The sequence below is a fragment of the Xenopus laevis genome, chromosome 9_10S (assembly GCF_017654675.1).
Source record: "Xenopus laevis strain J_2021 chromosome 9_10S, Xenopus_laevis_v10.1, whole genome shotgun sequence".
Lineage (NCBI taxonomy): Eukaryota > Metazoa > Chordata > Amphibia > Anura > Pipidae > Xenopus > Xenopus laevis.
The window spans coordinates 113,677,651-113,689,449 of record NC_054388.1 but is presented as its reverse complement, the minus strand read 5'-3'; the positions used below and the strand labels follow the sequence as shown (position 1 = coordinate 113,689,449).

The 11,799-nt window shown below is 45.0% G+C and overlaps 1 protein-coding gene across 1 annotated transcript; it reads right to left on the bottom strand.

Moving 5' to 3' along the window:
* Window positions 1-2,235: 2,235 nt before the first annotated feature.
* Window positions 2,236-8,930, bottom strand: b2m.S (beta-2-microglobulin S homeolog). The gene is made up of 4 exons (NM_001088531.1): window positions 8,858-8,930; window positions 4,397-4,672; window positions 3,215-3,239; window positions 2,236-3,041 (listed from the first exon to the last, which is right to left on the bottom strand). The coding sequence occupies exons 1-3, from the start codon at window positions 8,916-8,918 to the stop codon at window positions 3,229-3,231; spliced, it is 348 nt and encodes a 115-aa protein (NP_001082000.1). The 5' UTR covers window positions 8,919-8,930; the 3' UTR covers window positions 2,236-3,041; window positions 3,215-3,228.
* Window positions 8,931-11,799: the final 2,869 nt, after the last annotated feature.

The following is an 11,799-nucleotide window of genomic DNA, read 5'->3' as shown; positions in this document are numbered from 1 at the left end:
GCTGCAGGCCGAGTTATACAGGAACTCTGAGTATCACTCATGTATTATAAGGGATAATGTACCCCCTACTGTAAATGATAAGGATATTAGAAGTCACTGAGGGATTGTTCTGTGACCATATAAAGGCACAAGGCTGCAGGCTGAGTTATACAGGGAACTCTGAGTATCACTCATGTATTATAAGGGATAATGTACCCCCTACTGTAAATGATAAGAATATTAGAAGTCACTGAGGGGTTGTTCTGTGACCATATAAAGGCACAAGGCTGCAGGCTGAGTTATACAGGGAACTCTGAGTATCACTCATGTATTATAAGGGATAATGTACCCCCTACTGTAAATGATAAGGATATTAGAAGTCACTGAGGGGTTGTTCTGTGACCATATAAAGGCACAAGGCTGCAGGCTGAGTTATACAGGAACTCTGAGTATCACTCATGTATTATAAGGGATAATGTACCCCCTACTGTAAATGATAAGGATATTAGAAGTCACTGAGGGGTTGTTCTGTGACCATATAAAGACACAAGGCTGCAGGCTGAGTTATACAGGGAACTCTGAGTATCACTCATGAGACTATAAGGAGAGGTGGCAGAGCTACTCCTTAGAGATTCCGGTATTTGCAGTTCAGAGGCACCTGGAAGCCACAGGCTGTAGTAAATATCACCATAATCCCTTCATTATCCTGTTAGAGAGCAGCGCTGTGGTTATTCTCTCACCACAAACCTTCCCTCTGTGGCCACATCTTCCTCCAGACAAGCTGCAGTTCAAGGAAGTTTATGGTAAAACCGGCCAGAAACACAACTGCACTGAAAACTCACTCTATTTATTCCTGGTACCATGGCGCCACCTGGTGGCAGAACCTCACAATGACACCTTGCCATTCAATGTTGTAATTAAAGGAGACATATAAGATAAATGGAAAAAAACTAATTTATAAGTAATATAAGGTGCTGCTTTTACATGGTGCTAAACATTAATATTATCTATAAAAATAGCCCCTTTATTGGAGCTCCCTATAGATGTTCTCTGGTCCCTGTCTGTGTTTCACATGAGGGGTGGGCGTGTCCTAACGGTCCCTGCCAGAAGCACAGTAGGAGGGGGACAGCCAATCACAGCCCTGCAGTCACACAAGCACAGACAGGCTTCAGTTCCCTATCAGGTCCTGCTAGCTGCTGATGTGTTTAAAGGAGACATTTAGTGTAAAATATAAGAATATACCAGTCCGTTATACTCATTTAGATATAGAAGAATTGTGCTTAAAAAAAGTAGTGTTTCAGGCTGCAATATTTTTAGGCGATTTTCTGTAATGTCATCAAAACAGCTGCCTTTAGATTAGCGTTGCACTTGGGCAGTTTGGAGTAGAAAGACATAACAATTTTGGATTCGTCAGAATCTGCACTTGCAAAAATATATGTTTTTAATATGGTTTTTAGGGGTCACAAACTCACCATAACTCTTTGTAGCTTTTATCCCACATAAAACGACAATGTTTATTAATTAGTGTAGATCATCAAATATTTTGGAACATACTTGCATGGCAAATGTAATCTGCTGTGGATGATATGGTGGAAATGGCAAAGAACACCTTTGTAAGTGACCCACAATCTTTAGCTGTGAAAAGCGAGATCAGGCAGCAGCTAAGACAGCTTTGTGCAGCAGCAACAGGCACAGGCAGTGGGAGGGGTCCTCCTTGAGTTCAGCCTGTCAGTCAATGCTGTGACCACTTCCTGTGAGAGAACAAACAGACACACCCACACCTCAATTCAGCTTAGACTCTGAGCAGTAAGGATCTCTTGGCAGCTCTGATATGACAGTTTTAGCAGGTAAATTGCTTTCAAAACAGTTTTTTTTCTGCATCATTACACGTTTTGGAGATGGATGATTACTATATATGAATATGAATATTATATGAAATGTCCCCTTTAAGGTTTTTTAACTTGATACATTGGATTGCTGCTAAGTCACTCACTGCTGCAGTTACTGCCTCTGGCCACTAGATGGAGCATCACTGAGCTGAACCCTAAATCACTTATCAGATGCAATGGCTCTCTGTGCCCAGTAGAGGGAGTCAGTGTTCCACTGCACTGAGTTACTAGGCAGGGTGAGATACAATAAATAGAGACACCAAATGCAAATTAGAAAAGTAACAGGATGAACTTGCCCTTTAAAGTGTGCAGCAAGGACAACAGTGATCAACAGTGCATTTAGCAGAATAAAAAGCGGGGCTACCAGTAGTTTAAAAGGTAATTTATTCAATTAATTCAATTCAATTAGAGCACACACCAATCAGAAAAAGGACAGTCTTAGGAGCCATTGTTATAACACAGGGAAGGAATTTCTGCTGCCTCAGCATCTCTGGCTGTAAAATGCAATGCATGCTGGGACATCCCTCCTGTAATAGCCTTTGAGCTGTGAAAGATTAAACCCTGCTGTATATATAGATTAAAACCCTGCTGTATATATAGAGATCAGTGATTGGATGAGAAAGGGTGGGAGTGGCTAGAGTGGGGCTAAATTGTGGCTGGAGCACAGTTACACCACAAGGGGGCAGCAATGCGCATTCATTCCAACCAATAACCACAGGTATCTGCAGTTACACGAGTGACCCACTAGGTGTCACTAGGAAGCACATGTATAGATTGAGTATAAATCAACACTGCCCAGGGGTAAGTACGTAGAGGGTAACACACCAGTAACTTGGGGTATATTTATATAATACAGGGGGGAGGGGGAATATGATTTATGGGGTGATAGAGTGTAAAATGAACCTGTTATACCTGACACCAAAGTCATGGGGGCAGATTCACTTTACACTCGGCCCTGGTCCTATAAGGCAGGGGCTCTTAACTGCCGCCATACCCAGTGCGCAAAAATGAGGCGCGCCAAACTTGCTGCCGACCCCCCCCTTGCAAAAAAATATACGGTTAAAAAAAGGTAAAGGTTACCCCTCCCCCAGCGGCAATTAATTTTATTATAGGAAATGCAAGTGGGCGGGGACTTGGTTGGAATTATTATCCCGCCCACATCTTGAGCTGCACCTGGAAAAAGAGAAAGAAAGAGTTAAATGTCCTGCAGCCCAAAGCCCACCTCTGCCCCTCCCCCACTCACCACAGCCCCTCCCCAACTCTCCGCCCCTTATTCTCTTTATCTGTAATTGCCCCATTTATCTGCCCCAGTAATGCGCCACGTGCTGCACCGGAGCTTCACTCACCTTCTAGTCGCAGCTCAGAAAATGTCTGTGGGAGAGAAAAGAATAAAGGGTTAGAGATAAAGGAGACAGGGCAACCCTTTTGAAATAAAACAATAACAAAGTGGTATAAAGGTGATCCCTATTGGCTAATAGACTCATAACTAATAGACTCATAACTAATAGACTCATAACTAATAGACTCATAACTAATAGACTCATAACTAATAGACTCATAACTAATAGACTCATAACTAATAAAATCATAACTAATAGTCATAACTAATAGAGTCATAACTAATAGACTCATAACTAATAGAGTCATAACTAATAGACTCATAACTAATAGACTCATAACTAATAGAGTCATAACTAATAGAGTCATAACTAATAGACTCATAACTAATAGAGTCATAACTAATAGAGTCATAACTAATAAGAGTCATAACTAATAGACTCATAACTAATAGACTCATAACTAATAGAGTCATAACTAATAGACTCATAACTAATAGACTCATAACTAATAGACTCATAACTAATAGACTCATAACTAATAGACTCATAACTAATAGACTCATAACTAATAGTCATAACTAATAGTCATAACTAATAGACTCATAACTAATAGACTCATAACTAATAGAATCATACAGATCGAAAAAAAAGTTAAAGACCGCTACTGCTCACCACTTGTACTCGTCCAGGTGCTCTATCAAGCAGTATCCACACTGCTAACATTCAATAGACTCAAGGTAGGCAGACGGCACTTCTGGAAGAGATTTATTGGGGTGGCTGCTGTAAATCCTAACACGTTTTGGGGAATTAATCTATGACTAAGGGATTAATTCCCGAAACGCGTTAGGATTTACAGCAGCCACCCCAATAAATCTCTTCCAGAAGTGCCGTCTGCCTACCTTGAGTCTATTTAATAGAATTATACACTCAAGCTCCATGTACCTCCTCCTACTCACATACCCTGTACCCGTTACTCCTCTGCTCCTCCTACTCACATACCCTGTACCCGTTATTCCTCTGCTCCTCCTACTCACATACCCTGTACCCGTTATTCCTCTGCTCCTCCTACTCACATACCCTGTACCCGTTACTCCTCTGCTCCTCTTACTCACATACCCTGTACCCGTTACTCCTCTTACTCATCCCCCACACTGCTCTGTATTGTTGCTGAATGAAGACCACCCTTACCCAGTCTGTACTTCTTGGAGGGGTTCCCATTGTGGGAGACCACACATTCCACTTTATCCCCCTTGTCGATGTGCACGTGGGTACTCTTCGTGGTGTAATATTTCCAGTTATGTTGGAATGAGGGGTCGGTCTGTTTGCAGTCGGGGATCTCTACTCCGTTCTTCTCCAGTCTCATCTCCAGACGAGGAGGGTGATAGTTGTACACGTAGCAGATCACCTCATTAGTTTTGCCAAAGTCCACTGGTTCCGCAGTGTAAACCTTGACCACCGGGGGACCTGGGGGGTGGGGCAGAGACAGAAGCACCTGAGACCAGTGGTTGGGGGAACTGGGCCAAATACTACAACTCCCAACATCTGCCAAGAGCCAAAGTAAAGTTGAGAGATGCCAGTTGCTGCAGTATCTATGCTGACTGATAGAAAAGAACTGCATACAATCTACCCCTCCCCCACAGCAAATGAAGGGAAGGCAGTTAGAAATGACAGTTGATGAAAGTGGAAAGAGCAGCAGATGGGATGGGTACGAAGTGGCTCTTCTCTTCCCCCTTGTGGAAAATAAAGGAATTGCTTTTCCTGCTTCTACTGAATTATAGACTTATCGGGACTCATTCTCCTTTCATTTCCCACTTCTTGCACTTAGAGGAGCAGAGGAACTGCACGTCTCTCTCTAGGCAGCAATTCTACAGACCGGGATGGCAATTGTGTGAGTAAGTTTTGGGAAGCTTGGCACTCCAGCACATTGGAAGGATTGGAATGCTTCTTGCTCTGCTGCCACATCTGATTGGAGGGGCTACTGTCTGTCTATGGTTATTGTGCCCTTTATTGTCTGTGCCAGGGCAGATCTAACAGATGCAGCTGCGACAGCCGCTACACAAATATTTTTTTTTGGGGGGGGGGGGGGGTTTCCTTTCAGCGTGTACTTTACTCTGGCACCCAGGGGGCAGGCACCTCTGCAAGTAAACTTATTTTCCATCCCAATTCAGAGTAAAGTAAGGCACTTGCCATTATTCTATAGTCTATTTGTATTATACAAAGTGCACAACCTGCTCCCTGGCACAATCTTAGATACTGGCCATCCAGCGATGCAGGTTCTATGATCTACGGCAGGTAAGCAGTTAATACAGGTAACCTCCAATCACATGGTGGGATTCAGGGCAATTCCAATAGGAAATTCACAGACCCCGGGGCAGGACACTAGGTATTACTCCATAGTCGATTGTATGGACTCGCAGGGACACCCACGGGTCAGGTTAGGGGAACGAGCCCCTTCTGTTGTGACCTCACCCCTACATCTATCCTCAACACCGTTCCCATTACATAGTGATAAAGTGGATGGATTCCCTGGTGGGAAGTGTTTGCCCCCTCACCTGAGCACTGAGTGCATTTGCCAGAATCATACTACCCATACTGCTCAGCAAGAGACACAGGCAGCAGGAAAGTTTGGTGACCCCATGAATGATGTTCTGCCCACACTTTAATCTGAAGCCAACTTAGCCACCCGCTAGTGATTCTGATCTCTTCTTTAGATAATCACCCGGCCTGGCACACTTTCCTCTGAGCACAATCAGGGTGAGGGTGGGTGAGTAGAAGAGTCAGGGTGAGGGCGGGTGAGTAGAAGGGTCAGGGTGAGTAGAAGAGTCAGGTTGATTGTGGGTGAGTAGAAGAGTCAGGGGGAAGGCGGATGAGTAGAAGAGTCAGGGTGAGGGCGGGTTAGTAGAAGAGTCAGGGTGAGTAGAAGAGTCAGAGTGAGGACGGGTGAGTAGAAGTCAGGGTGAAGGCGGGTGAGTAGAAGAGTCAGAGTGAGTAGAAGAGTCAGAGGGCGGGTGAGTAGAAGAGTCAGGGTGAGTGTGGGTGAGTTGAAGAGTCAGGGTGAGGGCTGGTTAGTAGAAGAGTCAGTGTGAGTAGAAGAGTCAGAGTGAGGACGGGTGAGTAGAAGAGTCAAGTTGAGGGTGGGTGAGTAGAAGAGTCAGGGTGAGTGTGGGTGAGTTGAAGAGTCAGGGTGAGGGCTGGTTAGTAGAAGAGTCAGGGTGAGTAGAAGAGTAGAAGAGTCAGAGTGAGGGCGGGTGAGTAGAAGAGTCAGGGTGAGTAGAAAAGTCAAGTTGAGGGTGGGTGAGTAGAAGAGTCAGGGTGAGTAGAAGAGTCAAGTTGAGGGTGGGTGAGTAGAAGAGTCAGGGTGAGTAGAAGAGTCAGGGTGAGGGCAGGTGAGTAGAAGAGTCATTTTTAGGGCGGTAAGTAGAAGGATAAGTAAACCTTTAAAATAAGTGAATATAAAATTGATGAGGGGGCTATTTCTAAGCACTTTTGTCATTTACATTAATTATTTATTTATTTTTCAATCCAAAATATTATTGGATCCATGTACTGTTAAAGGGGATGTTCACCTTCAAAACACTTTTTTCAATGCAGTTGTTTTCAGATTGTTCCCAAGAATTAAAGACTTTTTTTGTAACATAATAGCCAGAACACTACTTCCTGCTTTTCAGCTCTCTAACTCTGAGTTAAGGTGGCCATACACTATAAGATGCGCTCGTTTGGTGACATCCCCAAACGAGCGGATCTTTTCCCGGATATGCCACTAACGGCAGAGCTATATCGGGGGTAATCTGAACATTTGGCCCTATGGCCGAACGATCAGATTATGACGAGCGAAATGGCCTCCGACGGGTCGGTCTGGAGAAAAATCAAACCTTCCCAATCGATATGTCAGATGTGGATCGGAAAGACCCGTCGGAAGCCTCCCTACAAATTGGACTAAACGACCGATATCGGCAGCATTATGTGCCCGTCTATGGCTATCTTTAGTCAATGACTATAAGGGGGGTCACATGGGACATAAGTGTTCAGTGAATTTACAATTGATCCTCAGCATTCGGCTCAGATTCAGAAGCAACAATTCCTTTGATGGGTGAATCTGACCCGTTTCACTTAGATGAAAATTCAAGAAATGAAGAAATGCATTGAAGTCTATGGGTGACAAAAAATGTTTTTTGACGTGCAACAAATTTGGGTAATTTTCGTGGTGAAACTTTGCGGAAAAATTGCGCTCATCACTGAGCCTTTATCAGCTCCTCACCCCCCCCCCAGACAGACGCAGGCGCAGTGTTACTGATTGTGCAGAAGTGAAAGAGAACGTTCCCAGGCTCATGTGATTATTGGGAAACTCCCTGCACCCCAGACTGCCATAGAAACAGTCACACAGTTATTCCCACGGCTCCGGGTACCCATATAATAATGGCATACACTAGCCTTGTCTTTAGAGCTGGCACTCTATTCTCTGGGCCAAGCCTGGGAGTTTGCTCAGTTGTGTAACTAGAAGGGCCAGGGCCCCACTGCAACATGATTGTAGGGCCCCTAGTATCTGGGAATAAGGCATTTCCCATTACATATAGTGAAAGTGATGAGCAGTCAGGAGCATAGTGGTTCCCTGTCTATCCTTACTTCTACCACCAAGCAGAATTTATACCCCATGAGCTTACACTCTATTCCCTGATCCAGGCCCTCAGCCTTCTCAGTCTAATTGGCTAATATACTGAGCCCGGGCCAGGGAGCTGTCTATATCCAGCCCAGCCAGGGAGAAGACACTGTACCCAAGAGCTTGCACACAGTCATGGACAGATGAGATAATGGTCAGGAGAAGCGGAGAGGGGATAGTAGAGAAGAGGGGATAGTAGAGAAGAGAGGATAGTAGGGGAGAGAGGATAGCAGGGGAGAGAGGATAGTAGGGGAGAGAGGATAGTAGGGGAGAGAGGATAGTAGGAGAGGAAATAGTAGGGAGAGAGGAGAGGATAGACTAAAGAGGAGATAGTAGGGAGAGAGGAGAGTAGAGGATAGACTAGAGAGGAGATAGTAGGGAGAGAGGAGAATAGGGGATAGACTAAAGAGGAGATAGTAGGGAGAGAGGAGAGTAGAGGATAGACTAGAGAGGAGATAGTAGGGAGAGAGGAGAGTAGAGGATAGACTAGAGAGGAGATAGTAGGGAGAGAGGAGAGTAGGGGATAGACTAGAGAGGAGATAGTTAGGAGAGAGGAGAGTAGAGGATAGACTAGAGAGGAGGATAGTAGGGAGAGAGGAGAGTAGGGGATAGACTAGAGAGGAGATAGTAGGGAGAGAGGAGAGTAGAGGATAGACTAGAGAGGAGATAGTAGGGAGAGAGGAGAGTAGAGGATAGACTAGAGAGGAGATAGTAGGGAGAGAGGAGAGTAGAGGATAGACTAGAGAGGAGATAGTAGGGAGAGAGGAGAGTAGGGGATAGACTAGAGAGGAGATAGTAGGGAGAGAGGAGAGTAGAGGATAGACTAGAGAGGAGATAGTAGGGAGAGAGGAGAGTAGAGGATAGACTAGAGAGGAGATAGTAGGGAGAGAGGAGAGTAGAGGATAGACTAAAGAGGAGATAGTAGGGAGAGAGGAGAGTAGGGGATAGACTAAAGAGGAGATAGTAGGGAGAGAGGACGGTGCCACACTCACTAATGTTACTCTCCGCCAGGGTCAGTGCCAGGAGGCTCAGCAGGACCAGCGCGATCTTCATGTTGTCGCTCTGACTCTCAATCCCTCAATCCCAGACAACTATGTCTGCTGTGCTCGCTGTCAGCCGGCCTACATACACGGTGCAGCCAACCAAAAATCACAATTAGGCAAACGTCACTGGTCGCTAAGTAGATATTGGTCCGCAGGTTGGGGCTTCCGAAAGTGAAAGCAGCTGAAGTGGCGCAGGGGCGCGAGTAGGAGGAGTCGGGGGCGCGCATTGGTCCTGAGCGGAGTGTGTCACGTGTGTCTATTGGTTTCATTCAGTGTGTGTGTGTGTGGAGTCAGGACAGACAGTGCAGGACAGAGACTTTGTACTCATGGCCCCGCCTCCCTGCAGTGATATAAAGCTGCTCATATAGATGTCAAGATAAAGTTGTTGAATGGAAGTTTGTGTTATTTTTGGACCGTGTGTGGATCGTTCCAACATTATTTGTACCGCGGGGATATTTTGTGTAGTCTGTACCTGTAACTGTCACTTCTATCTGTCAGACAGAACGATTGTTGTCACTGCCAGAACTTCGTCTGATTTGTTCTTTTACTTCTTTATTTCATCTGAATAGTCAGTGGCAAAGTCGTAAAATAGGGGCGTCCGATCGTTCCTCCGATACAATTCTGCGCGTCTATGTCCGACTTTACATGCGATTATATATTTATATACAGAGAGACGGGTATTAATGGGGTTGTTAACTTGTTTTTGAGTTCAGTTGTTTAGATTGTTCACCAGAAATTAAGACTTTTTAAAATTGCTTTCTACACAGTAATGTAACCCATTTTTGGCGACCCCCCTGATGCCCAGGTGGTACATCACATCATTGTTACTGATGCAGGTCCTGAGTCCCCTCTGCTAAATGAAAGGTATTGGGAAACTCGTCTCTGGCAGCGCCTCCACCTAATGGGGTCCCAGAATACACCTGGGGACAGGCCTGGACTGACAATCTGTCAGTTCGGGCAATTTCCAGAAGGGCCGCTCTATTTACCTGTGAAATGGGCCGCTTCTGATTTGTGGTGATTTGTTTGTAGAGAGACTTACAGTATGAACATTGTGATTCTGCTTCACACACACCAAGCAGCTGCGTGTTCCTCTCTCCTCCTGAGATCAGTCAGGGAAAGGCAGGCGGGTTGGGAGGTGTCAGAGATCCTGTGCTGTTTCACGAAGCTCCTAGGAGAGGTAGGGGAGTCTGTGTGTCTGTCTCTGTGTTTGTGTGTCTGTCTGTGTTTGTGTGTTTGTGCCTCTGTGTTTGTGTGTCTCTTTGTGTCTGTGTTTGTGTTTACACGTGGGCTGCTTTTTGCTCCCAGTCCGGCTCTATAGGTCTATTTGGAAACAAATCAATCTCACACTTTATTATTTAAAAAATATAAACTTTATACAAAGAAGTGCAATTTTAAAGGGGAAGTAAACTGTAACATTATACACATAAATGCATTCAAAGCATGACCCACTACCCTAGGAACCAGTAGCAGTCCAGTCCTGGTAATTCGCTGCCAGGAAAAGTCCAGCAACTCCATTTTGGCAGCCCAAGAGTCTCCATCCGTTGTCCCCAAAAGAGTACCAGTCCTAGGTAGCGCTACCTGCCCACATACGTTCCCGATGGAAAGTATTTGCTCCCACGTGGCAGGCACACAAACAGCCTGTTTCTCCAAACAGGAGATCACTGGATCCTTATCTTTTCCTACCCCTTCCCTCAGGTAACACTCACCCCAAAGGAGTCACACAGACAGGTAGTCTCACACAGAGCTGACAGGCATCCACAGCCACGATCTCTTTATAGGCTCTAGACTCTCCCAGTCGAGTACATAAGGCTTGAATCTGTCAGGTATTTGCTCCCAACACTGTCTATACAGTGAGCTCTCCATTGCTGAACTGCAGCTCTCAACACTCTCCATAGTGTGAACATCCGGAATGAACCAGTGCATTTTACTCTTTTAGATATAGACAGAATGTGCTTACAGAATTAGTGTTTCAGACTGATTTATAAAGCTAGGCTGACCTGATAGGGAACTGAAGCCTGTCTGTGCTTGTGTGACTGCAGGGCTGTGATTGGCTGTCCCCTCCTACTGTGCTTCTGGCAGGGACCGTTAGGACACGCCCACCCCTCATGTGAAACACAGACAGGGACCAGAGAACATCTATAGGGAGATCCGATAAAGGGGCTATTTGTAAAAATAAAATTAATGTTTAACCCAAAATAAAAGCTACCCCATATATTGTTTATTATTGCCTACAATATTGGGGGGAGTTTTAGTTTTAGTTAAATTATATGTCCTTTAAGGGGAGCTGTCTGAGGAAGTCTTACAAGAGTCTAAGGACTAAGTTATACAGCTTGTAAGAGGGTGATTGGTGTTGTGTGCTAAATGTATGTGAATTGTGTAAAATGGAAAGTTGTAAATGATGAATGAGTGAAAATGTTTTAAAATGTAAAAGTGTAATTTGCATGTGTCACCACTAGATGGTAGTGTTGTCAAGCAAATGGTGTGGGAAAAGGTTTCATGGGCTCAAGTGGCTGATAGGCACATGCACAGAATTAGGAGCAGCACATGGAAGGGGAATATTACATTAAGTATTTAAAGGGGAACCACACCCAAGGGTTGTTGGTTGGTGAATAAAGTTTGGAAAAAGATAGTGCTAGGGCTACAAGTGTAAGTACTTGGTACTTCAGACAGTTAGGTGATAACTAGAATGGGTAGCCAAGACCCCAACGAGGAGGTAGAGGCTTAGGAGACAAGGCTTTGCCAGTGAGGGCAACAGTGATAGTGAGGCATGGAGATCCTGAAGGAGGGGCAAGGAAAGTCCTATCTGGAGTAGGCCAGAGGGGCAGAGGTTGTATGCTGGACTGGTAGGACCAGAAGGTGTGAAGGGAATTCCTAATCGGAGTAGGGCAGGC

What these genes read in the sequence shown, in the direction of transcription:
- b2m.S (NM_001088531.1), bottom strand. Translation starts at nt 8,918, where the DNA reads ATGAAGATCGCGCTGGTCCTGCTGAGCCTCCTGGCACTGACCCTGGCG. An exon ending in CCTGGCGGAGAGTAACATTA is followed by an intron (nt 4,673 to 8,857) that starts GTGAGTGTGGCA and finishes CCCACCCCCCAG; the next exon opens with GTCCCCCGGTGGTCAAGGTT.